The sequence below is a fragment of the Ranitomeya imitator genome, chromosome 5 (genome assembly GCF_032444005.1).
Source record: "Ranitomeya imitator isolate aRanImi1 chromosome 5, aRanImi1.pri, whole genome shotgun sequence".
Lineage (NCBI taxonomy): Eukaryota > Metazoa > Chordata > Amphibia > Anura > Dendrobatidae > Ranitomeya > Ranitomeya imitator.
Window position 1 is genome coordinate 603,343,095 of NC_091286.1, and position 26,980 is coordinate 603,370,074.

The following is a 26,980-nucleotide window of genomic DNA, read 5'->3' on the forward strand; positions in this document are numbered from 1 at the left end:
TGATAAGATACATTAGAAAGTTCCTTATAATGCCTTTTCTTATGATTTATGCAAAATATATTGAAACTACAGTATATTGAAAGCACAGTTCCTTTTTAAATGGCATAGATCAATTTCCTCTATAGTGGGAAATGTCTTTCTGACCACCTGCTGGCAATCAGGAACTCTATACTACCCAATTTTTGAGAAGGACCCTCTAAGCTGTCACATAAGGATGGTGATTCACTTATAAAAAAAATTAGAAGGCTGCCACAATTTTTACTGTTTTATATCAGCTTTCTCCACTTCTAAAAACTTCCAGAACCATTATGCGCATATGTGCAAATTATTTCAACAAATCTATAAATAATTCTAACTAATGAAACTTTAGACAAAGCCCTTCAAACACATGAGATAGCTGTCGGCCAAACCATACTTCAGCTCATTATTTGGCCAGAAACTACTTTATTTTGCCCAACACTACCTTACATAACAGAGCTTGCTCGGCTGAGCGCTCTTGTATTCTCTACACAGAGTGGCTGCCAGATAACTCTTGTGGCGGTTTATCTCTACCTTCACACTGAACGATATCGCTAGCGATCTGTGACGTTGCAGCGTCCTGGCTAGCGATATTGTTCAGTTTGACACGCAGCAGTGATCTGGATCCTGCTGTGCCATCGTTGGTCGGAGCAGAAAGTCCGTCGTCGCTGGATCTCCCGCAGACATCGCTGAATCGGCGTGTGTGACGCCGATTCAGCGATGTCTTCACTGGTAACCAGGGTAAACATCGGGTTACTAAGCACAGGGCTGCGCTTAGTAACCCGATGTTTACCCTGGTTACCAGCGTAAACGTAAAAAAACCCAAACACTACATACTCATATTCCGGTGTCTGTCCCCCGACGCTGTGCTTTCCTGCACTGGCTGTGAGCACCAGCCGGAAAGCAGAGCACAGCGGTGACGTCACCGCTCTGCTTTACGGCTGGCCGGCGCTGACAGTGCAGAGAAGCACAGCGCCGGAGGCCAGACACCGGAATGTAAGTATGTAGTGTTTGTTTTTTTTTACTTTTACGCTGGTAACCAGGGTAAACATCGGGTTACCAAGCGCTGCCCTGCGCTTAGTAACCCGATGTTTATCCTGGTTACCAGGGGACCGGCATCGTTGGTCGCTGGAGAGCTGTCTGTGTGACAGCTCTCCAGCGACCACACAGCGACGCTGCAGCGATCGGGATCGTTGTCTAGATCGCTGCAGCGTCACTTAATGTGACAGTACAAAAAGATCAGCAGTCGGAAAACTTCCCAGCAATCATCTGTTGAGGGACAGATTAGACTATGGTCGAAATCAGTGATATTGGCTTTGGCTAATGTCAGGTTAATTGGCTTTGGCTAATGTCAGGTTAATTTGTATTTAGACTAGTAGACTTTAGATAGTTGGCTCTTTCAAAGGGCATATGGACATTATTATGGCTATTGTGTTATAAAATGGCTGACCCTTTTAGTACTAAGACTAGTGAAACACTAACAAAGGTGGATCTCTTGATAGACCACGCCAAGGCCAAGCTATGTGCCTGCTTAACCCTTCTAACAGTCAAACACCATACCTGTTAAATGCTTTAGAAACTTCTCTTTCATCCGAAGGTCTCTGGGAACTATTTCTGCCGGAACATAAATAAAATATATATTAGATTTACTGAGAACTGTTCAATTGTTCTACAGAGAGATGAATGAACATGTGAAGACGTGACCTCCTGATTGACAAATTAAAGTGGTGAATAGTAGATTGTGCCAAAGTACATAAGACATGGAAACTCAGGCTTCCAGACAGTTAAGCCGGCCTGGCTGTCGTGACTCTTCTAAATACAATCCTTTCATAATGTGTTTACTACACCCTCTTGTAACTCCTGCCGGTAAGCCCAACGATTAAAGAGTCAGCTCAGTGGTATAAACAGAAGCCATGCTATGCCTGGTATACATTGCACAGCCATGTTTCTATTAGTGCTGCGGAGTGTAAAATCATAATAAATAGGCAGATTCCACCACTGTCACTGTATAACTCAGTGGAGACATTGAAAGAAAAACAGCACAATTGAAGAACTGTTAAAGAAAGGAACATAGACCCAGCTAACCAACCAACAACCACCCTCCAACCTATTACCCAAATTACCAGCCAAGCCCCAATCATTCACAAACCAACCAACCAACAGAGTTTTCTTGGTGCAGAGGTGTTAAGATGCCCATACACAGAAGAGCAAAGTTGGCGAAACCCACCTTTTTTGGGCTGGACCTGACAACTATCTCCTGATTATGGGGCTCTTCTTTATCTCTCCTGACAGATAATATTTGGGGAAAACAAGGATTAGTAAACAAGCTAATCACTGCAGCTTGTCCCCCTCCCCCAAACTAATCCTTTTGTTCTCAAAGTAGATAATCCGCCACTAGAGGTGTCTGACAATGGCTTATTTCTCTTGCTCCATTGAAATCATATGGTTTTGTGTTCAACCATTGTTAGTGTTTCTGAATGTGGATAAAGCTTGGAGGAATAGCTTTTAGTCAATTGACAATTCGGTTTACAACTATTAAAACGTTTATGGGCACCATTAAGTTTGGATCAAAATTAAGCCTAACTATCCATCTTTAATAGCTGTTCAACACACATCTATTTTTCCCAACTCTCACATACACATAGAGTGGTGGGTCTCCAAGGGGTAACGCTTCTCCTTGTGGAGAGTGACATGTTAAGCATGCCGAGATGAGGAGAATTAAAGCTGCAATGCTCCTGTGAGAAATATGCAAATTGTCTCTTCAGAGAGGAAGAAAACTAGAACTCTAGTACCACCTATTGGAAGTAGCAATCCTAGTCAATGTCGACTCTTTAACAAAACTTGTCACATGACTTAGGATAAACACCAAAACCAGAATCTCAATTTGCAGACACTGTGTTTCGGGGTATTGCTCCTCATCAGTGCAAAGTGTGAGATCTGGTTTGGCTGAGTGAGAGGCGTCTGACCGGAATCCAAGGGGTAATTATTATTATTTATTTATATAGCACCATTAATTCTATGGTCCTGTACATGAGAAGGGGTTACATACAAAGTTATAGATATCCTTTAAACCAAAAAAATAGGAGCACAAGAGAACCTATCACATAATCAAATTAAGTTAAAGCAGACAAAAAAATACTATACCAAAAAAGAACCGCTTGAAAAAAAAAAATATTTAAATAAAACCAAAAATAATCACATAAACAATTATATTCAAAATATAAATTAGTTTATTGAAGACACCAATCCAATTTAACACAAAAACATGATTAAAAAACATATACAACAGATCTAAAAAACAAGGGGAGCAGAGCACCACCCGTAATCCGAATTAATTACCAAAATAGCATACGGTGCTATGTAAATCCAACTAACCATAAATAGGGAAACATGTATTTCATACTCACAATCTCATAAATAATAATTAATAAAGTGCTTATAGATATGTATCCAAATCCAAGTACGTAGTATTATATAAAGTGCATAAGTAATAGGGTACATGTAGCCCCAAAATATATTATAAAGTGCACACGAATAAATCACGTATAATGATTCAATCGTGTGCTATACGTGTGCACTTTATAATACATTTTGGGGCTACATGTATATATATAATTTTTCCAAGCGGTTCTTTTTTGGTAAAGTTATAGATAGTTATAGCTTTTTGGCCCTTCTGAAGTTGATGTCTATGCTTTTGGTTTTGCCTCCCTTTGAATTCAATGGGGTTCACATATGTTCGATGAACTTCAGGAGGATTGACAATTTGAGCCGAACCAAACCGAACCATGAAAGTTCCTAGTTGGGACGTCTCTATTTTTGATAACCAGCAGGTTCACCCATTTCTAATCATATGTATTCTCTCCTTTTCTTATGAAGCCCCTAAAATTTCTGGTGCTAGCAATTTGCAGCGCCCCAGAGTCCTGGTCGTTGCAGTAATTTAATTCTTCCACCAGGGGGGAGTGATGTTACGTCTGATGGCACCAAAGGAGTTCACCTTATCAGGTATCACAGCCACACACACACTTCACACGCCAGTCCACCAGGGGGAGCAAAAGGTTCTATCTACTAGGCCACTCCTCACACAGGGTAAAACTGGTGGGTTGGTTAGGAAGTTAGTCAGAATCAGGACGAGAAGTCTGAGCAGAGTTCCTGGCTGGAGACCGACGAGGAAAGGTCTCCAGGTCGAGCTGGCTGGAGTGATCTCCAGTCAGATCCAGACTGCGGTCTGAAGACAGAAAGTACACGGAGCTGCGCCTGCAACCTATGAAAGGACACGAAAGGAATTGTGTTGTAGGGAGTGAGCCACGAAGTCACAGCAAAAGGAGAACAATAACCAGAGGAGCTACCTCTTTCTGGAGCACGGGCCGGTGGCCGGAACACCGAGGGAGTAATAGACTCTACGCTTTACTTCAGAGACCGGCAGGGCAGTGAATTCCATGTTGGCTGTCTGACCTAAACACCTAAGCAGACACGGTGGCAATTGTGGAGGAGGGTCCCTATAAAATAGCCTCAGGCCATCACTGTCATACGGGTTTGTCCTATCCATCTGGGGGACAGAGAGAGAGAAAGACATAACATCCACAAACGTTGTGAGGACCTTACCGAGTTGCTCAGCAGGGGGGTACTACAACACACGAGCGCTAGAAGGAAGGCTACTGATTTCCACCTGGATAAGGGGACTCTGGAATTGCCATCAGACCGGCTGGACCCTGCCTACCCTGTCATCTGGCACTCTGGGCTGTGGATGCTGAAGCCTTCAGTAAAGGTAAAGAGACTGCACCCATTGTGTCCTCGTTATTCGCCGCGCCTTACATCATCCACCATCATCTACACTTTTGGGAAGCCCTGGGGGAATACTTCACCTGTAGGAAGGTACACCATCTAGCTGCCATAACATCACCCCAGCGGACCCCCGAGCAGCGTCGGTCACTCTGACCGAATACCACAGGTGGCATCACGAACACTACCGTTACCTACGAACTCTGCCTTTTTATTGGGCGCCCCTCATAGGGCCACGGTCCGGATCGGGCCACCGTGACATCCTCGCTGAGGGAACTGAAGGACCCCGTACCGAGTACCCCATTGCCTTTACGTGGGGGCGATCCAACTTACCTTCATAAGTCACATGTTTAGTGAAAGGAAGTCCACCTGTGTGTAATTTAAATGTCACATGGTCTGTCAGTATATACACCTTTTCTGAATGGCCACAGAGGCTGCAACACCATTAAGCAAGAGGCACCACTAACCAAACAACACCATGACCTCCAAACAAGTTAGGGACAAAGTTATTGAGAAGTACAAGTCAGGGTTGGGTTATAAAAAAAAATCCCAATCTCTTATGCTCTCCCGAAGCACCATCAAATCAATTATCATCAAATGGAAAGAACATGGTACCACAACAAACCTGCCAAGAGAGGGCCACCCGCCAAAATTCTCAGCCCGTGCAGGAAGGGCATTAATCAGAGAGGCAGCACAGTGACCAAAGGTAACCCAGAAGGAGCTGCAGAGTTCCCAAGCAGAGACTGGTATATCAGTCCATACAACCACAATAAACCATATACTCCATAGAGGTGGCCTTTATGGAAGACAGGACAGAAAAAAGCCTTTACTTAAACACAAAAATTGTATGGCTTATTTTGAGTTTGCCAAAATACATGTGGGAGGCTCCTCAAATGTATACAGGAAGGCGATGTGATCTGATGAGACCAAAATTGAACTTTTTGACAACCAAGTTAAATGCAATGTCTGGCACCAAACCAACACAGCTTATCACACCAAGAACACCATCCCCACAGTGAAACATGGTGGTGCAGCATCATGATCTGGGAATGTTTTTCGGCAGCAGGGACAGGGAAAAAAGTCAGAGTCAAGGGAAAGATGGATGGTGGGAAATGCAGGGATATTCTTGAGCAAAACTTGTTTCAGTCTGTCAGTGATTTGACACTGGGACGAAGATTCATCTTCCAACAATACAATGACCCAAAGCATGCTGCCAAAGCAACACTACAGTAGAGTGGTTTAAGGGGAAACGTATAAATGTTATGGAGTGGCCTACTCAAAGCCTAGACCTTATTCTAATTGAGAATCTGTGGTTAGACTTGAAGATTGGAAGCCATCTGACTTGAAGAAGCTGGAGCAGTTTTGCTCTGAGGAATGGGCAGAAATCCCACTGACAAGATGAAGAAAGCTCATTGATGCTTATCCAAACCAACTTGCAGCTGTAATTGCAGCAAAGAGAGGCTATATAAAGTACTGACTTTAGGAGGTGAATCGTTATGCACATTGACGTTTTCAGTTATTTTGTCCTATTTGTTGTTTGCTTCACAATAAAAAAACAAACAAACAAATGTTCACAGTTGTAGGCAGATTGTTTACATGAACTGATGAAAACCCTCAATAAACAGTGAAATTAAAGGTTGTGAGGTAGTGCGGCGCCCCAGGGTCCTGGTTGTCGCAGTGGTATTGCTTTCTTCTTGGGGAGAGTGATGCTACATTTGGAGGCAAGGAAGGATAACTGCATCCAGGTATCACAAACATGCAACACATTCACACTCCAGGCCACCAGGGGGAGCTTCTGCTCCTATTTATTAGGTCACTATATATATATATATATATATATATATATATATATATATATAAATATATCTATATATCTGGTAGTCTGTAGGGAAAGTTAGTTAGTTCCAGACAGGAGTCAGTTCCTGACAGAGCTCCAGGCAGGAGTTCTGTTAGTGAGTTCCAGACCAGAGTCTGAGGAGGACAGAAGGTCAACGAAGCTGTGCATTCCCTCAGAGCTGCAGCTCCCAGAAAGAGACATTGAAAGGCAGAATTGTATTGCAGGGGGCGTGAAGGAAGTCGAAGCAAAGGAGAGGATGCCAGAAGGGATCCAGCCCCGCTTAGGCTGCCTCCTTTTGAGGCGCAAAATCCTGGTAGCCGGAACACCGAGGGAGTAAGGACCTCTACACCTTATTTCAGAGACAGGCAGGACAGCTAATTGCAGGTTACCTATCTGCACCTACACCCAGGAGGCACGGTGACACCTACAGAGCCAGGTTATCTAAGAGACCCTATAAACAGGCTCAAGTCACCAGTCATACGGGTTTTGTCTTATCCTATATGGGGGACAGAGAGAACGAAACACCACATCTGTGAGACCCTTATGTGAAGCCATAGGCAGTAAGGGACTACACCACCGCAGCGCAAGGGAAGGCTACTGATTTCCACCTGGACAAGGGGACTCTGGACTTGCCTTCAAACCGACTGGACTCTGTCTGCCCTGTGGTCTGGTGCTCTGGACTGTGGATGCTGAAAGTCTTCAGTAAAGGTAAAGAGACTGCAACCTTGTGTCCTCGTTCTTTACTGCGCCATTCACCATCCACCATCTACACACCGGGAAGCCCTGGGGATACACTTCACCTGTGGGAAGGTATGCCATCTAGCTGCCATATCATTACCCCAGTGGATCCCTTAAAGTAGCGTCGGTCACCCTGACCGAATATCACAGGTGGCGTCACAAACACAAACTATATCCCTTTAAATACCTATTAATACGGATGTCCCAGGGCCATGGACAGGGTCAGCCACTGTGACATCCCCCTGTGAACTGCAGGACCCGGTACCGAGTACCCCAGGGCCCTGATGGGGCGTTCCAGTAGCAAAACAGAAAAGTGCCAAGGGGTGAATATTTTGCAAGCAACTGTAAGTCTACTGGTCCACAAGACATAAGCTATGTTATACTCCATAACACACACTGTCATGTTCCATCTCATTATGGGATGTTCTGGGTAATAACACTTTTGGGTTTATCATTTAGTCTCAGAAATAGACAATAAAACATTGTCTATGGTGTAGCTTAGACTGGTGACCTACTAACACCGATTAAAATAATTCCCTTAAGTAATAATATTTTTTGCCTTTTCTAACATATTATTGGGTGAATAATAGCAAAGAAGCATTATCAAGAAATATGGTCAAAATAAATTATAGATATTTACATCTCATCTAAATAGGTGACAGCATATTGGTTTTATATAATCCAACTCATCCGATACCAACATTGATCCTAAGAATGAAAAAGTCACAACACTGATTCAGTGTCCCATTGACAGTCAGTCCCTACCAGGGTTATGCTCCTCACCCACTGACTTTTCAGTGAACTGCAGCACAACAATCAAAAGAATGGAGTCATGCTGTAGTTTTCTTCCCACCAAGTGGCCGAAGAGAGCTACTGATCACGGAAAGACATTGCAGGGGAACACTGCACTGAATCAGTTCTGCGGCCCCTTCAGTCTTAGAATCTATGGAGGTAAGAATCATCATAGACATGGTATGTCCTAGCCTTGTGCCATCACCGACTGAGAAGTGAATACCCATTTGTACGGGTTCTCCAAGCAGCTGCTCTTAGGTCCTGGCCCAAATGTCCATATGTCACTTAAGACACCTATTTCATTAATATGCATGGTAGGTGATGGCCTAGTACAGATTTTATATTGAGAGCTCAGAGATACTGGTTGCTGGACATGCCGTATTTCTTTAGGTCGTGTTCACATCACATATTTCCCAGACATTAGTGGTTCCATTTGGGTTTTCAGCTGAAACCATGAAAAACAGTACTCCTGTGTATCCGCTGACAGACTGTTGACTTAATGACACAGACTAAGTCACTTTGTATTGTGTCTGACCTCATTTTCATAAGTGTATGTCTGTTTGATGCAGACACAAAAATGACGTCGACCAAATTTTTGTGCCCAACTCAAACATGGGGTCAGACAGAGCGTAAAGTGACACCGTCTGCTTCATTAAACTCTGTGGCCCGGTCAGCGGATACGCCAGAATCTTGATTTTCAGGCCCAGATTGAGCCAATAACGTTTTGTAAAAAAGTGATGTGAATTCGGCCATATACATAACAGTGCCAAAATTGTCTCTGCATTTAAGCAAACATAGAACATCCATATGACTCAGTTCAGTATGTTAGTTGTAAAGTTTTCTAGCATTTAAAGAAAATGGCAGAAAAAACTTTCAGGTGTATGCTGACAATTTCATTATTAGAAGTGTTAGGGGTCGGGTTACCGCCTCCGCTGCAGTCTCCCATTCTTCTCCTGCCGCAGTGGAGTCTGCTCAGCAGAGACATCAGTCCCAGCATCTTGCTCAGTCCCACTCTGTACAAAGTTACTGCTGCTTTTCCTGCTTCTGCCATTGAAGTCAGTATTGGGCAGCGGCGAGCAGATGCTTTTGGGACTAAGTCCTACTTTTCTCTTTCTGAGCATGCCCAGGGCAAGATCTCCCGTTGGAGATCGAGGGTCACACGCTCAGGTACTACAGCACATCCCATTGGTCCTCCAGGAAGGTCCTGAAAGTGCAAAACTTCGGTAGCAGCTTCCCATTGGTCCTTTATTGGAAGGTCCTGAACGTGCTGCAACTATATAAGCTGCGCATGACCGCATGGCCATGCGCTAGTATTGACTTTATATAATGTGTGTGTGTAGATGGATGTATGTCGATGGATGAAAGCTCCTAAATCATTCCCATTCCTAGTGTTGTTGTCTGTTCGCGAATGATGGTAGCTATCTAGCGCCCGACTAAGCCATCAGCACGAAACATACATTACAGCGTCTAGATGCTGTGGCCGCCAGTGCGGCGCCGTGCGCTTTCTCAGCGCTTTCCTGACCCAAGTCTGGGTGGTTATTGGCATCTGCTAGTGTGGCACAGCATACACTTCTGTGCATAATAGTTACCTCTGATACCCCAATTGTGGTGTCGATCGCAAGAGGTCTACACAAACTCTAATCCTGTGTCCTGGGATAGAGTTCTGTGGTTTCTTGCTTGCGCTCTCTGTGCGGTACCGCGACCCTGTGACTTAACAGGGATCGCTTCCTTCACACAGGGTGAAGTTAACCCGTGTGTGTAATCACATTGTACCGCTATATAGTGCCGCCATTCACTTAGCAGCAGGTTTTCACCTGCACGGTGGACCTCGGACTGCGAACGCACGTAATACCATTACATCTTTAACTCGGTGCATTCCGCCAGTCCTAACATAATACTAGCACCAAGGTCTGGCTAGTAAATGGCGGACGATCAGCGTTTACAGCGGTACATCCAGCAGCTGGAGGGAAGGTTGGCGACTCTAGAGTGTTCAACCTCAGCTGTGGATGTCACTGCTGTCGCTGTTCAGGCTGCTAGCGTGGCTGCAGCTACCTTGTCCACTGCCACCCCTGTACCGACTCTATCTCGCCTCCCGCTACCAGAAAAATTTTCTGGTGATAGTAAGTCTTGTAGGGGTTTCGTGAGTCAGTGCTCTATATCTCGAGCTTCTGGCCTCTCGTTTCCCTACAGAGCGGGAAAGGTGGGGTTTATCGTGTCTCTCCTGTCGGACAGGGCGTTAGAGTGGGCTACGCCGCTGTGGGAGCGTGGCGATCATGTGGTGCAGAGTGCTCCATTATTCCTGAGCACTCTGAAACAGGTCTTCTTAGGACCTCGTGTCACCCATGATACGGCGCTCCAACTGTTGGCATTGACTCAGGGCTCGTTCTTGGTCAGCCATTTTGCCGTCCACTTCCGCACCCTAGCATCTGAGCTGGAGTGGTCGGATAAAGCCCTTATTCCTATATTTTGGAGGGGGCTGGCTGACCACGTTAAGGACGCCCTGGCCACTAGGGAGATTCCCGCCACACTGGAGGAATTAATAGCAGTATCCACTCGTATTGACCTCCATTTTCACGAGCGGAGTTTAGAGCGACCCCAGTGTAGGCAAAGGTTTCGGTTGGCTCCCACCTTTGCCAACCCTTTGGAATCTCCAGTCCAGGCTCCTGAGTCACATGAGGCCATGGAAGTGTCACGAGCGGGATCTAAGTCCTGGACCGCTCGTGCACTCCAGGTTTGTCATGTTTGCCAGCAGTCAGGACATCTTGCCACCAGATGTCCCCAGCAGTCGAGGAAACGTCAGCGTCTAGTGGTAGTAGGTGGAGGTACACTAGACACGGCGACATTTGCCTCCAAATTGTCCTTTAAGGGGAAAATAACAATAGGCTCATCCTCCCACTCGGTAGAGCTCTGCGTGGATTCTGGGGCGGAGGGCAATTTTATGTCTTCTGCCTTCGCCCAACGTCTTGCAATACCCCTGGTTATGCTACCTCAACCAGTAACGGTACGAGTGGTGAATGGGTCGACACTGCCCTCACAGATAACACACCAGACCATCCCTTTTACTCTGTCCATGTCGCCATCCCATCAGGAGATTATATCTCTGCTCGTCATTCCTGAGGGAATTGATGAGGTCCTGTTGGGGATACCTTGGCTACAGTACCACTCTCCTCACATCGAGTGGTCCTCAGGCAGAATTCTGGGATGGGGTGAATCTTGTGGGGGTAGGTGTCAGAGTGAGTGCGTTCAGGTTGCTACTACAGAGGTACCCGCAGATCTATCCTCTCTCCCCAAGCAATATTGGTCTTATGCAGATATGTTCTCCAAAAAGGCGGCGGAGACCCTTCCGCCCCATCGCCCCTATGACTGTTCTATTGATCTCTTGCCTGGTGCTGAGCCTCCTCGGGGTCGAGTCTATCCGTTATCTCTCCCGGAGACGGAGGCAATGTCTCAGTACATTCAAGAGAATCTGGCAAGAGGGTTCATCAGGAAGTCAGTGTCACCTGCTGGGGCATGGTTCTTTTTGTGCAGAAGAAGAATGGGGAACTACGTCCATGCATAGACTACAGGGGTCTTAACGCTATTACCGTTAAGAATAAGTATCCTTTGCCCTTGATATCTGAGCTCTTCGATAGGCTTCGGGGAGCAAGGGTGTTTACTAAACTAGATCTGCGGGGTGCTTACAACCTGATTCGCATCCGTGAGGGTGACGAATGGAAAACGGCGTTTAACACCAGAGATGGGCACTATGAGTATCTGGTGATGCCCTTTGAAATCTGTAATGCCCCAGCCGTTTTCCAGGACTTTGTCAACGACATCTTCTGGGATATGCTTTCCACCTCGGTCGTAGTCTATCTGGATGATATTCTCATCTTTTCTCCAGATATTGACTCCCACCGGAGAGATGTTGGCAGAGTCTTCGACCTCCTACGGGCAAACTCTCTTTATGCAAAGTTGGAGAAGTGTATGTTTGAGCAGGAGTCTTTACCTTTCCTGGGCTATGTCATCTCCGCCCAGGGATTGGCTATGGATCCTGCCAAACTACAGGCTGTGATGGACTGGCAAGAGCCCCATTCTCTTAAGGCGGTGCAGCGCTTTATGGGGTTCATTAATTATTACCGCCAGTTCATTCTCCACTTCTCAACTTTGGTAGCTCCCTTGGTTGCTCTCACCAAGAAGGGAGCAAATCCCAAGTTGTGGTCTGAAGAGGTCTCCAGGGCCTTTTCTTCTATTAAGTCTCATTTTGCTAGCGCTCCCATTCTACATCGTCCCGATGTGGATAAGCCATTTATAATGGAGGTGGATGCCTCTTCCGTTGGTGCAGGAGCAGTCCTCTTCCAAAAGGATGCTCAAGGTCAGAAGCATCCTTGCTTCTTCTTCTCCAAGACCTTCACACCAGCGGAGAGGAATTATTCCATCGGGGACAGGGAGTTACTAGCGATGAAGTTGGCCTTTTCGGAGTGGAGACATCTCTTGGAGGGGGCTCGTTTTCCCTTTCAAGTTTTTACTGACCACAAAAATTTGCTATATTTGCAAACAGCCCAACGGCTAAATTCTTGCCAGGCCAGATGGTCCTTGTTCTTCTCTCGGTTCCACTTCACCCTCCATTTTTTCGCTGGGGAGAAGAACATTCGTGCTGACGCCCTTTCTCGCTCTGTTGTATCATCTGAGGAGGAGGAAGGAGAGCCTCGGCTTATTGTCCCCTCTGAGAGCCTGAGAACCGTAGCTCCGGTGTCGCTAGAGTCTGTGCCTCTGGGCAAGACTTTTGTGCCCATAAATTTGCGACCGGGGGTTCTCTCTTGGGCTCATTCGTCCAGGGTGGCTGGACACTTTGGGACAAAGAGGACATCTGAGCTGCTGGCGAGGACGTACTGGTGGCTGCATATGCTCCGAGATGTCAGAGATTATGTTCTGGCGTGTGTCTCCTGCGCAAAAAATAAGTCTCCTCGACAACGGCCAGCTGGCTTGCTCCATCCCTTGCCGGTGGCAGATAGGCCCTGGGAGATGGTCGGGATGAACTTTGTGGTGGGTTTGCCCAAGTCTCGTGCCTGTACCATCATTTGGGTTATTACCGATCATTTCTCGAAAATGGAGCATTTGGTGCCGCTTCCACGTTTACCTTCTGCACGGGTCTTGGCAGTGTTGTTCATTAAACACATCTTCCGCCTACACGGCATGCCGGACAAAATGGTCAGTGACCGGGGTTACCAGTTTGCGTCTCGATTCTGGAAAGAGCTGTGTCGTCTTCTCAGCATTGAGTTAAATCTCTCTTCCGCATATCATCCCGAGACGAATGGGTTGGTAGAGAGGGCCAATCAGACTCTGGTCACATATTTACGACATTTTGTTTCTGCCAGGCAGGATGACTGGGCATCCTTGTTACCGTGGGCAGAGTTTGCTCTTAACAACGCTGTAGCCGACTCCACCGGTCAGACTCCTTTCCTCCTTAATTACGGCCAGCATCCGTGGGTTCCTGTGCCTATGCCCGTGTCCTCTGCTGACTCCAGGGTGGCAGACTGGGCTGTGGAGGCACGGGACATTTGGGACCGTACTCAGGATGCCATCCGGGCCTCCAAGGAGAGAATGAGGTCCTCCACCGATGCACATCAGCGCCCTGCCCCGACCTTTGCTCCTGGCGATTTGGTGTGGCTCTCCGCCCGTAACATCAGGCTGCGTGTAGAGTCCACTAAGTTTGCACCTCGCTACTTGGGTCCCTTCAAGGTTCTCGAACAGGTTAATCCTGTGGTCTACCGTCTAGCCCTTCCTCCACGCCTAGGTATCACCGACACCTTTCATGTGTCCCTCCTTAAGCCCGTATACATGTCCCGGTTTTCTGAGTCATCTGCCGGGACATTGGGTTCGTCTACGGACGATTTCGAGGTGAACGCTATTTTGGGGAGCAAGGTGGTACGTGGCAAAACATATTATTTGGTGGACTGGAAGGGTTACGGTCCGGAGGATAGGTCCTGGGAGCCTGTTGAGCACATTCAGGCTCCGCAGCTCATTGCCACCTTCAAGCGTAGTGAGGCCCAAGGAGGGGGGTGGCCATGTTAGGGGTCGAGTTCCCGCCTCTGCACAGGGGGAATCTTGGGCCGTCTCCGCTGCGGTCTCCCATTATCCTGCCGCAGTGGAGTCTGCTCAGTGGAGACATCAGTCCCAGCGTCTTGCTCAGTCCCACTCTGTACAAAGAGTTACTGCTGCTTTTCCTGCTTCTGCCATTGAAGTCAGTGTTGGGCAGCGGCGAGCAGATGCTTTTGGGACTAAGTCCTACTTTTCTCTTTCTGAGCATGCCCAGGGCAAGATCTCCCGTTGGAGATCGAGGGTCACATGCTCAGGTACTGCAGCACATCCCATTGGTCCTCCAGGAAGGTCCTGAAAGTGCAAAACTTCGGTAGCAGCTTCCCATTGGTCCTTTATTGGAAGGTCCTGAACGTGCTGCAACTATATAAGCTGCGCATGACCGCACGGCCATGCGCTAGTATTGACTTTATATAATGTGTGTGTGTAGATGGATGTATGTTGATGGATGAAAGCTCCTAAATCATTCCCATTCCTAGTGTTGTTGTCTGTTCGCGAATGATGGTAGCTATCTAGCGCCCGACTAAGCCATCAGCACGAAACACACATTACAGCATCTAGTTGCTGTGACCGCCAGTGCGGCGCCGTGCGCTTTCTCAGCGCTTTCCTGACCCAAGTCTGGGTGGTTAGTGGCGTCCGCTAGTGTGGCACAGCATGCACTTCTGTGCATAATAGTTACCTCTGATATCCCAATTGTGGTGTCGATCGCAAGAGGTCTACACTAACTCTAATCCTGTGTCCTGGGATAGAGTTCTGTGGTTCCTTGCTTGCGCTCTCTGTGCGGTACCGCGACCCTGTGACTTAACAGGGATCGCTTCCTTCACACAGGGTGAAGTTAACTTGTGTGTGTAATCACATTGTACCGCCATATAGTGCTGCCTTTCACTTAGCAACAGGTTTTCAACTGCACGGCGGACCTCGGACTGCGAACGCACCTAATACCATTACATCTTTAACTTGGTGCGTTTCGCCAGTCCTAACAAGAAGGACACGTCAGAAGTTTGTTACAATGACAGGTCAGCTGTAGACACCTGATCACATGAACATCATCAAAGAAGGCACTGTGCATCCTAATGTTATAGTGCAGCCCCCATGCAGATGTATGTTTATCACTGGAAACAAAATGAAAACACTGGGTAGCATGATCCTTTCAGGCTCTGCACATGGCTCGCCCTTGTACATTAGGCTAAAAGAAAAAACACAATTTAAATTTTTCAAGCTCATTATTTATCTGTTTTACTATCTATATCTCTGTGTGTGACTTTAATGTAGAACATATCCATGACAGATCGCTTATTGAAGAACATATCCATGACAGATCGCTTATTGAAGAACGTATCCGTGATAGATCACTTATTTTTTACAATTACTTTAATAGGAAAGGAAAATAGCTGTTTTCATGATTCAGTTTGATTTTTCTGAAACATTTCCCAATACATTTAAGGGAGTCTGTCAGCAGGTTTTTGCTATGTAATCCGAGAGCAGCGTGATGTAGGGTCTGAGACCTTGATTCCAGCAATGTATTACTTACTAGACTGAGTGTTGCTGTTTCAATCACTGTTTTATCAGCAGAGATTACCACTACAGGACTAGGTGCCTCTAAAGGTACCGTCACACTAAGCGACGCTGCGGCGATACCGACAACGATCCGGATCGCTGCGGCGTCGCTGTTTGATCGCTGGAGAGCTGTCACACAGACAGCTCTCCAGCGACCAACGATCCCGAGGTCCCCGGTAACCAGGGTAAACATCGGGTTACTAAGCGCAGGGCCGCGCTTAGTAACCCGATGTTTACCCTGGTTACCATCCTAAAAGTAAAAAAACAAACGCTACATACTTACCTACCGCTGTCTGTCCTCGGCGCTCTGCTTCTCTGGTCTGGCTGTGAGCACCGGGCAGCCGGAAAGCAGAGCGGTGACGTCACTGCTCTGCTTTCCGGCCGCTGTGCTCACAGTGAGTGCAGGAAAGCACAGCGCCGAGGACAGACAGCGGAAGGTAAGTATGTAGCGGTTGTTTTTTTTACTTTAACGATGGTAACCAGGGTAAACATCGGGTTACTAAGCGCGGCCCTGCGCTTAGTAACCCGATGTTTACCCTGGTTACCAGCGAAGACATCGCTGAATCGGTGTCACACACGCCGATTCAGCGATGTCTGCGGGGAGTCCAGCGACGAAACGAAGTTCTGGACTTTCTTCCCCGACCAGCGACAGCACAGCAGGGGCCTGATCGCTGCTGCCTGTCACACTGGACGATATCGCTAGCGAGGATGCTGCAACGTCACGGATCGCTAGCGATATCGTCTAGTGTGACAGTACCTTAAGTCAATTGCTCTGTGTAGCCCCGACCCCACCACTAATTAGCAGCTTTCGCTCAATATACGGTATACACAGAAATCTGCCAATCATTGGTGTGGATGGGGTTATACAGGGATCAGCATTCTGAGCACTGCTAGATCTGCATCAAACAATACAGTGATTGTATAAAAATGACAGCATGCAGACCAGCAAGTGACACATCGCTGTAATCAAGGTTTCTATCCCTACATCATGCTGCTTTCTGATTACATAGCAAAAACCTGATTACAGATTCCCTTTAATAATGTATAGGGATCATACCTGGTACTCTGCTTTGGATCTCCACTGCTGTCATTCTGAAGTGCTGGGGCTGCTTCGTGTGTGTCCTAAATGGTCACTTCAGTGAAGTGAAAAATCTGAACCATGCTTACCTGCACTTCTTCAGAAACCTCTTCAATGTTACCCACAGCCAGGGCCACCATCAGGGCATTACTGCCCTCACTGGCGTACGGGGCCTGATGAGCAGAGGCCCGTCTCTTCTGCTCACCAGGCCCCAGCTGTAGGATTCTGCTGGTACAGTAACTGGAACTTGCATCTGAGACACACACTTAGTTAAACGCTATTGCCGTGCGGACCCAAACAGCAATAGTTAAAAGGCCCCAGCCAATTGGAGGCCAAAAGAGTCTACCTTGTCGTGGTGGCAGATAAAAAATCTTTTGGCCAAAACAAAAGCTGCTGGTTATGTTTGTGATCTGGTGATGGGAACTGTTAATGTGTCATTGGTGAGAAGTGGCATTTTTCCAAGAGAGAGAGGTGGAACTGTGGACAGTTCGAGAGGTGGAGGTGGGGCTGGGTTGGAGCCTGGGCGGAGTTTCAAGGGGGGCCCAAAACTTTTGCCAGTATGGGGCCCCGAAACTCCTAGTGGCAGCCCTGCCCACAGCAGCAATGAACAAAGCACAGATGTCATTAGTGCTAGTTCATTCCATGGCAGCTAATGTGCTTAAATGTGCAAGGAATCAAGATCAGATCTTCCAGTACATTTTCTGTGCGGCTGCAGTGACAATTTTGCACACAGAACAAGGAGTCCAGCATTTGGGGACAGCAGCAGTGGGGATTAAAATTAAGACATCAATGCATTAGTAATTTTGTTTATGGGCTGAAATGCCCCTCTGGGACATAAGAGACTTATTATAATCTGGTGCATGGTAGGTGGGGGCCTGTTACAGATTTTACATTGAGAAGTTGAACTCAAAGACCAAGGCTAGATGGGTAACATAATACGTTATAAGCTCCCCTTCCCCTTAGAGGCGGCATCAAGTAGACAGAATTTATGTAGATGAGATGGAATTCTGTATCACAAAAATGATGTCAGTACATTTCTAAGAATGTTAGTACAGAATGTTGAACGTAAAATACATCTCCCCTAACTCTGGCCTTCTACCACTAATAAACGTAACTCTCTTCATGCTACACAGAGAAATCCTGAATAACTTATTACCATTCATTATATTCCTTTTCCTGTCTCTTTTAACTGTGCCCTCTGGAACTCATGGTCAGTGTGTTTCAAACTTCCTTACATTTATTATTTTTTCCTTTCCGACTCCCTTAACCCTCTGGCTTTCACTAAAATTTGAATTCAGTAGTAAGACACCACCACTGCTGCTACTTTCTCGAATGGTGGCCTACACTTTTTACAAACCCCAAGGCCTGAGATCAGACAAGGTCGAGGTGATGGTCTTCTGCTTTTATCAGAATGTGCTTTCCAGATAATCCCCCCAATATCCTCAGTTATGTTTCTTTCCTTTGAGGTCCATACCATTAGACTCTTCAAACTCTTTTTCCTGCGAGTGACGGTTGTGTATTGCCCTCCAGGCAAAAACAACCAGTTCCTACATTGGAACTGGTTGGTTTTGGACTTTGCATCTGGCTTCCATAATTTCTATCCTGTGACATCCCACTCTCATCATGGGGGACTTTAACATCCGAATTGATAATCCACTCTCTGCATCTGCTACGCATCTTCTTTATTTACCTTCATCTACTGGCTTTTTACAGCCTAAAACTCTACTATGCGTGAATACAGGAATACATTAAACCTGGTCTTCTCCCGGATCTGCTCAGTCTATGACTTTGCTCACTTCCCTCTCCCGGGCTCTAACCACAGCCATCTTTCTTTCTCTGTCAAGAACTGCTACTCAGGAAACTCCCACTGACCACACATACAGAAATCTGTGAGCCAGCATTATCTACCAGCTTATGAACAATAGACAGTCATCTTTAGCTCTCATCTCCTCCCTCTACTGTCCAGATTTAGCATTGTCACATTAAAATATGACAGTAGGAGGTGCCCTGGAAATGCCCTGGATGAAGCAACACATGCTGCATGCAGAACACCACAACACAGATGACAGCAACCGCAGCACACACTGCAAACACGTTTTCTCTAGCGGTGCTCCAGATGTGCGGGGCGTCAATGGAGAAAATCACTTTCAGCAGAAGACTTCCTCTGCTATAAGGTCATGCTAAAAACTTATAACTCTGCCCTCCATCTGGATTATTTGAAATATTTACCTGAAGAAGACGGCGCACGCCGTTGAAACGCGTTGTGATTTTACCCTAACTGGTGTCTGTGTTCTCCTTCTGCACTCCTGAGACCGGCTATTCTGTTCCTGTTGCAAGTCTTTCTCCCGCGTTGTGGGGTATCCGGCTGGAGCTGCGGGAACCTGCGCACTTATTTCCTCCTCATTGGGACGGCCGCTAGCGCTCCTCCCACAAACCGTCATTTGTTGTTTCACATACTTCATCACACTTGTCACTATCCAATAATTCAAAGCAATTATTTTCCACTCCCTACTTAGTGCAAAAGTAGAGGCCTCATCATCACTAACCTCAGCCTGATGATCTGGCCACTTATTTCCAAGAAAAAAAGTCAACCATATCCATTATAACATTTTCACCCAATCCCCTCACAGCTTGGATCCCCTTCCCTTCCGCACATCACGTTCACTTTCCACATTTGAACCTGTCACAGAAGAAGTTAGCAGACATCTTCCCACCCTACAACCTGTACCAATGACCGTATCCCCTCACATCTCCTTCAGTCCCTCTTCCCGCCAGTCACTACTCACTTAACTTATATATTTAACCTTTACCTCTCTTCCGGCATCTTTGTCTCCTCATTCATAACCCCTTTACTTTAAAAACCATCCCTGAACCAGAACTGCTCTGCTAACTACAGACGTGTCTCTAATCGTTCCTTCATCTCTAAACTCCTGGAACATTTGATCTGCGCTCATCTATTCTGCTAAATCTCAGAAAACTCACTTTTTGACCCTTTACAATCTGGTTTCTGGTCTGTACACGATACTGAAAATGACCATATTAAAGTATCTAATAATGTATTAGCAGATAGATCCAAAGGCCAGTACTCTCTGCTGATTCTCCTGGAATTCCCTGCAGCATTGGACAATATGGATCATCAGTTCCTCCTACTTATGCTCTGCTGTAGTGGCCTCAAAGAAACTGATCTCTTGGTTCTCCTCCTACCTCTCTGACAGATCCTTCACTGTATCATTTGCTGGCTCTTCTTCCACTCCTCTTTCCCTTACTATCGAGGGTTCCTCCAGGTTCAGTCCTAGGCTCCCTAATTTTCTCTCTTTCAATGGCCCTTATTGGAAAAACCATCAGCATATTTGATTTTTAGCACCATCTCTATGCTGATGCCAACAAACTGTACACCTCTTCTCCTGACATCACCCCCACATTAACACAAAATACCAGGAATTCTTTGTCTACTGTTTGGGGTCATATTGACACAGTACGTTATGCCCTGAAAAAGCTCTTACTGTTGTTCTTATTCATTCTCATCTGAAAAACTACAACTCTCTAATCGGTCTCCCTTTTACAAACCTTTCTCCTCTGCATCCTGAATGTGGCAGTCAGTATCGTATTTCAGTCCAGCCACTCCACCTTGTACCAGCCATTGCACTGGTTACCCATCCGCAAACAGTGCAATGTAAACTTATCTCTCTCACACACAAAGCTCTCCACAGTTTTGCATTACCCTATACCTCCTCCCTCATCTCTATCACACTATCTGTGCCCTCCATTCTGTAACTTACCTACGTCTAACCTACCCCATAATTCAAACCTCCCAACGCCGTCTGAAGCACTTTTTACCTGTTGTGTCCCCCCTATTTCCTTATAGATTGTAGCATGCAAGCAGGGTCCTCACTTTTCCCGTAAATGTTGAACTATATGTGTGTTACCTGGTAATGTCTTTATTGTCTGTTCATGTCCCCGCTTAACTGTAAAGTCCTTAAGAGTCTGTTGGCGCAATGTAAATTATTATTATTTAAGATGAATATTCACTTACTTATCAACTCCCTATCACTCCTAATTTTGCATACAAAGATCACAAGCTAGCTATCCCTAGCTTATAGTGGCAGAAATAAGTATTTGATCCCTTGCTGATTTTGTAAGTTTGCCCACTGACAAAGACATTAACAGTCTATAATTTTAAGGGTAGGTTAATTTTAACATTGAGAGATAGAATATCAAAAATAAAATCCAGGAAATCACATTGTATAAATTATGTAAATTTATTTGCATTTTGCAGTGAGAAAAAAGTACTCGATCTTTATGGCAAACAAGACTTAATACTTGGTGGCAAAACCCTTGTTGGCAACCACAGCAGTCAGACATTTTTTGTAGTTGATGATGAGGTTTGCGCACATGTCAGGAGGAATTTTGGTCCACTCCTCTTTGCAGATTGTCTCTAAATCATCTCTAAATCATTAAGATATTGAGGCTGTCGCTTGGCAACTCAGAGCTTCAACTCCCACTATAAGTTTTCTATGGGATTAAGGTCTGGAGACTGGCTAGGCCACTCCATGGTCTTAATGTGCTTCTTTTTGAGCCACTCCTTTGTTGCCTTGGCTGCATGTTTTGGGCCATTGTCTTGCTGGAATTTCAAAAACTGACTTTCACATCCAAACATAGACTAAGTGTGAACAGGTGCTAACCTAGAGTCACGAACTCATATACACTCAAACAAAAAAGGCAGCACTCTGCAGCACCATAGCATGCAAGTATGAAATATGAAAATTGAATTGCATTACTGCAATTAGAAATTGCAGTGGATGGAGCCATGTACCGTAAAATCCTGAGTGACAACCTCCTTCCCTCCACCAGGACATTAAAAATGGGTCATGGCTGGGTCTTCCAGCAAGACAATCAAACAAAAAGGCAGCACTCTGCAGCGCCATAGCATGCAAGTGTAAAATATGAAAATTGAATTGCATTACTACATTAAAAATATGAAAAATTAAGAAAGCATAGCGCATAATTTGGCCAATTCATGTGTACCTGGAAACCACATTAAGGCGTTTCTCGTTTCCAGGATCTAGCAATGCCTTTCCTGTCTTAGAATAAAGTCTTCATCTGTATGGGAACATGAATCCTCTCTTAGACTAAAATCTCTCTCTCAATGGAGCTTTAGGGGTCCTGCTGGGTTTAAAAACTACCCCTCCACAGAGAGAGAGATTTTAGTCTAAGAGAGAATTCATGTTCCCATACAGATGAAGACTTTATTCTAAGAGAGAAAAGGCATTGCTAGGTCATGGAAACGAGAAACACCTTAACGTGGCTTCCAGGTACACATGAATTGGTCAATTTATGCGCTAAGCTTTCTCAATTTTTCATATTTTTAATGTAGTAATGCAATTCAATTTTCATATTTTACACTTGCATGCTATGGCGCTGCAGAGTGCTGCCTTTTTGTTTGATTGTCTTGCTGGAAGACCCAGCCATGACCCATTTTTAATGTCCTGGTGGAGGGAAGGAGGTTGTTACTCAGGATTTTACGGTACATGGCTCCATCCATTCTCCCATTGATGCAGTGAAGCAATCCTGTACCCTTAGCAGAGAAACACCCCTAAAACATAATGTTTCCACCTCCATGCTTGAGAGTTGGGATGGTGTCCTTTGGGTCATAGGCAGCATTTCTCTTCCTCCAAACACGGTGAGTTGGGTAAATGCCAAAGACTTACATTTTTGTCTCATCTGACCACAGCACCTTCTCCCAATCACGCACAGAATCATCCAAGTGTTTATTGCCAAACTTCAAACGAGCCTGCACATGTGCCTTCTTGAGCAGGGGGACCATGTGGGCACTGCAGGATTTTAAACCTTCACGTCGTAATGTGGAGCCAAAGGTTTTCTTGGTAACTGTGGTCCCAGTTGCCTTGAGATCATTAACAAGTTATCCCAGTGTAGTTTTAGGCTGATCTCTCACCTTCCTCATGATCAAGGATACCCCCGAGGTGAGATTTTGCATGGTGCCCCAGATGGATGTCGTATGACAGTCATTTTGTATTTCTTCCATTTTCTTACTATTGCACCAACAGTTGTCTCCTTCTCAGCCCAGCGTCTTACTTATGGTTTTGTAGCCCATCCAGCTTTGTGCAGGTCTATAATCTTGTTCCTGACATCCTTATAAAGCTCTTTGGTCTTGCCCATGTTGTAGAGATTAGAGTCTGACTGATTAGTTGAGTCTGTGGACAGGAGTCTTTTATAAAGGTGACTATGTAAGACAGCTGTGTTTAATGCGAGTAACAAGTTGATAAGATGCGTGTAACTGGTCTGTAGGAGCCAGAACTTTTAATGGTTGGTAGGGGATAAAATACTTATTTTTCACTGTAAAATGCAAATAAATGTATATAATTTATACAATGTAATTTTCTGGATTTTATTTTTGATATTCTATCTCAATGTTAAAATTAACCTACCCTTAAAATTATAGACTTTTCATGTCTTTGTCAGTCGGCAAACTTACAACATCAGCAAGGGATCAAATACTTATTTCCTCCATTGTATTTTTTTCTAAATATATGTGATTACAAAACTACCGAAACTGTTTATTTAAAAGTTCTAAAGGACTCAACTTTCCATCAGGAGAGAGAAGCAAACTCCCAAGTTGTGGGATTTCAGTTTGCATAGCGGCATCCCTCAACACTCCACAGCAGTCTTTATCAAAACATGAGATCTTAAAGAGGAACTCCTCCCATCAAATTTGTATCCTCTTAATATATTACAATCATCATGTTATACAGCACTGTGTACTTACAATAGCTCATTTTGCCTTTCTACTCAGTTAATTCTTCTTTTTCTGTGTTCTATGTAGAAACAGGAAGTCTCTTTTTCCCACATGAATCGTTCGTCTCTTCAACTACTGACCTAGCTGCTCCCCCTTCCCCCTGCTAGGGAGTTTTTGCAGTGATGACTTATGCAGGGAAATATGACCTCCTGTGTCTACATAGAGCTTAGAAAGATTCAGCTAGTCAGTTATTAATCATATAATGTCATAGTCATAGGCCCAATAGAAAAGAGAAGAATTAACTGAGTAGAAAGGCAAAATGAGCAATTGTAAGTAGACAGTGCAGAATAATATGATGACTGCAATTTATTAAGAGGATAAAAACTTTAATGGGAGGAGGAGGAGGAGTGCTTCTTTAAGCTATTGACTTAAAGCAAACCTGTCATCAGGATTTTGCTAAGTAAACTACCGGCATTGTCAGATTGGCGCTGTTACACTGATTAAAATGATACCTAGGTTGAAGAAATCCATCTTGTGGTTTTTGTTTTTTGCAAGCGTAGTATTTACAATAGGAGGCAGGTCACCAAATGTTCCGTTACCTATCATTTAAGCCACAATGATGACAATGATGCAGGAGCACCAAAAAAAGACCCCCCACATTCCCACCCCAGAGCACGAGAATCTCATTAACTGAAAACTTCTAATACTGATTACACGAGAAACACAAGATGAATTTCTTCAACCCAGGTATCATTTCAATCAAACTTTGAAGAGAAGGAATCTAAACCAGCTCACCCGTGATGCATAAGCTGAATTTCGAGAGCAAGGACCTGCTGTGTCCAGGCGTGTAGAATCCAAAAGAAGAAAATGTCCAGCTTCACCGAATCCGTGAAAAACAGTTTTCTTTATTCACAAACTTAAATATGGAGGATACAAACTTCAGCACAAACCATATAGGTACGAATCTCAATGTGTTTCTGGAGACTAAGCTCCCTTAATCATGACCAATCATGATTCTGTGAGCCAGTTTCTTTGTAGCGCTGATGGTTTTTGCCACTGCACTTGGGGACACTTTCAAAGTTTTCCCAATTTTTCAGATAGACTGACCTTCATTTCTTAAAGTAATGATGGCCACTCGTTTTTCTTTACTTAGCTGCTTTTTTATTGCCATAATACAAATTCTAACAGTCTATTCAGTAGGACTATCAGCCGCGTATCCACCAGACTTCTGCACAACACAACTGATGGTCCCAACCCCATTTATAAGGCAAGAAATCCCACTTATTTAACCTGACAGGGCACACCTGTGAAGTGAAAACCATTCCCGGTGACTACCTCTTGAAGCTCATCAAGAGAATGCCAAGAGTGTGCAAAGCAGTCATCAAAGCAAAAGGTGGCTACTTTGAAGAGCCTAGAATATTAGACATATTTTCAGTTGTTTCACACTTTTTTGTTAAGTATATCATTTCATAAGTGTTAATTCATAGTTTTGATGCCTTCAGTGTGAATTTACAATTTTTATAGTCATAAAAATACAGAAAAATCTTTAAATGAGGTGTGTCCAAACTTTTGGTCTGTATTGTATATATATACAGGTCCTTCTCAAAAAATTAGCATATAGTGTTAAATTTCATTATTTACCATAATGTAATGATTACAATTAAACTTTCATATATTATAGATTCATTATCCACCAACTGAAATTTGTCAGGTCTTTTATTGTTTTAATACTGATGATTTTGGCATACAACTCCTGATAACCCAAAAAACCTGTCTCAATAAATTAGCATATCAAGAAAAGGTTCTCTAAACGACCTATTACCCTAATCTTCTGAATCAACTAATTAACTCTAAACACATGCAAAAGATACCTGAGGCTTTTATAAACTCCCTGCCTGGTTCATTACTCAAAACCCCCATCATGGGTAAGACTAGCGACCTGACAGATGTCAAGAAGGCCATCATTGACACCCTCAAGCAAGAGGGTAAGACCCAGAAAGAAATTTCTCAACAAATAGGCTGTTCCCAGAGTGCTGTATCAAGGCACCTCAATGGTAAGTCTGTTGGAAGGAAACAATGTGGCAGAAAACGCTGTACAACGAGAAGAGGAGACCGGACCCTGAGGAAGATTGTGGAGAAGGACCGATTCCAGACCTTGGGGAACCTGAGGAAGCAGTAGACTGAGTCTGGTGTGGAAACATCCAGAGCCACCGTGCACAGGCGTGTGCAGGAAATGGGCTACAGGTGCCGCATTCCCCAGGTAAAGCCACTTTTGAGCTACAGAGAAGCAGCACTGGACTGTTGCTAAGTGGTCCCAAGTACTTTTTTCTGATGAAAGCAAATTTTGCATGTCATTCGGAAATCAAGGTGCCAGAGTCTGGAGGAAGACTGGGGAGAAGGAAATGCCAAAATGCCTGAAGTCCAGTGTCAAGTACCCACAGTCAGTGATGGTGTGGGGTGCCATGTCAGCTGCTGGTGTTGGTCCACTGTGTTTCATCAAGGGCAGGGTCAATGCAGCTAGCTATCAGGAGATTTTGGAGCACTTCATGCTTCCATCGGCTGAAATGCTTTATGGAGATGAAGATTTCATTTTTCAGCACGACCTGGCACCTGCTCACAGTGCCAAAACCACTGGTAAATGGTTTACTGACCACGGTATTACTGTGCTCAATTGGCCTGCCAACTCTCCTGACCTGAACCCCATAGAGAATCTGTGGGATATTATGAAGAGAAAGTTGAGAGACGCAAGACCCAACACTCTGGATGAGCTTAAGGCCGCTATTGAAGCATCCTGGGCCTCCATAACATCTCAGCAGTGTCACAGGCTGATTGCCTCCATGCCACGCCGCATTGAAGCAGTCATTTCTGCCAAAGGATTCCCGACCAAGTATTGAGTACATAACTGAACATTATTATTTGATGGTTTTTTTGTTTGTTATTAAAAAACACTTTTATTTGATTGGATGGGTGAAATATGCTAATTTATTGAGACAGGTTTTTTGGGTTATCAGGAGTTGTATGCCAAAATCATCAGTATTAAAACAATAAAAGACCTGACAAATTTCAGTTGGTGGATAATGAATCTATAATATATGAAAGTTTAATTGTAATCATTACATTATGGTAAATAATGAAATTTAACACTATATGCTAATTTTTTGAGAAGGACCTGTATATATATATATATATATATATATATATATATATATATATATATATATATATGTTTATACAGCTCTAGCAAAAATTAAGAGACCATTGCAAAATGTTCAGTTTTTTCTGATTGTTCTCTTTATAGGTATATTTTTGTGTAAAAAGTAAATTGTTCATTTATTCCATAAACTTCTGACAA

The 26,980-nt window shown here is 44.7% G+C and overlaps 1 protein-coding gene across 1 annotated transcript in view; it reads right to left on the reverse strand.

The window, feature by feature from the left end:
- Positions 1 to 26,980, reverse strand: part of ALKAL2 (ALK and LTK ligand 2) — a 93,517-nt gene that overhangs the window by 54,409 nt on the left and 12,128 nt on the right. The window contains exon 2 of the mRNA XM_069727996.1: positions 1,579 to 1,632. Within this exon, the coding sequence (XP_069584097.1) occupies positions 1,579 to 1,632 (54 nt within the window). The remainder of the gene's footprint in view (positions 1 to 1,578; positions 1,633 to 26,980) is intronic.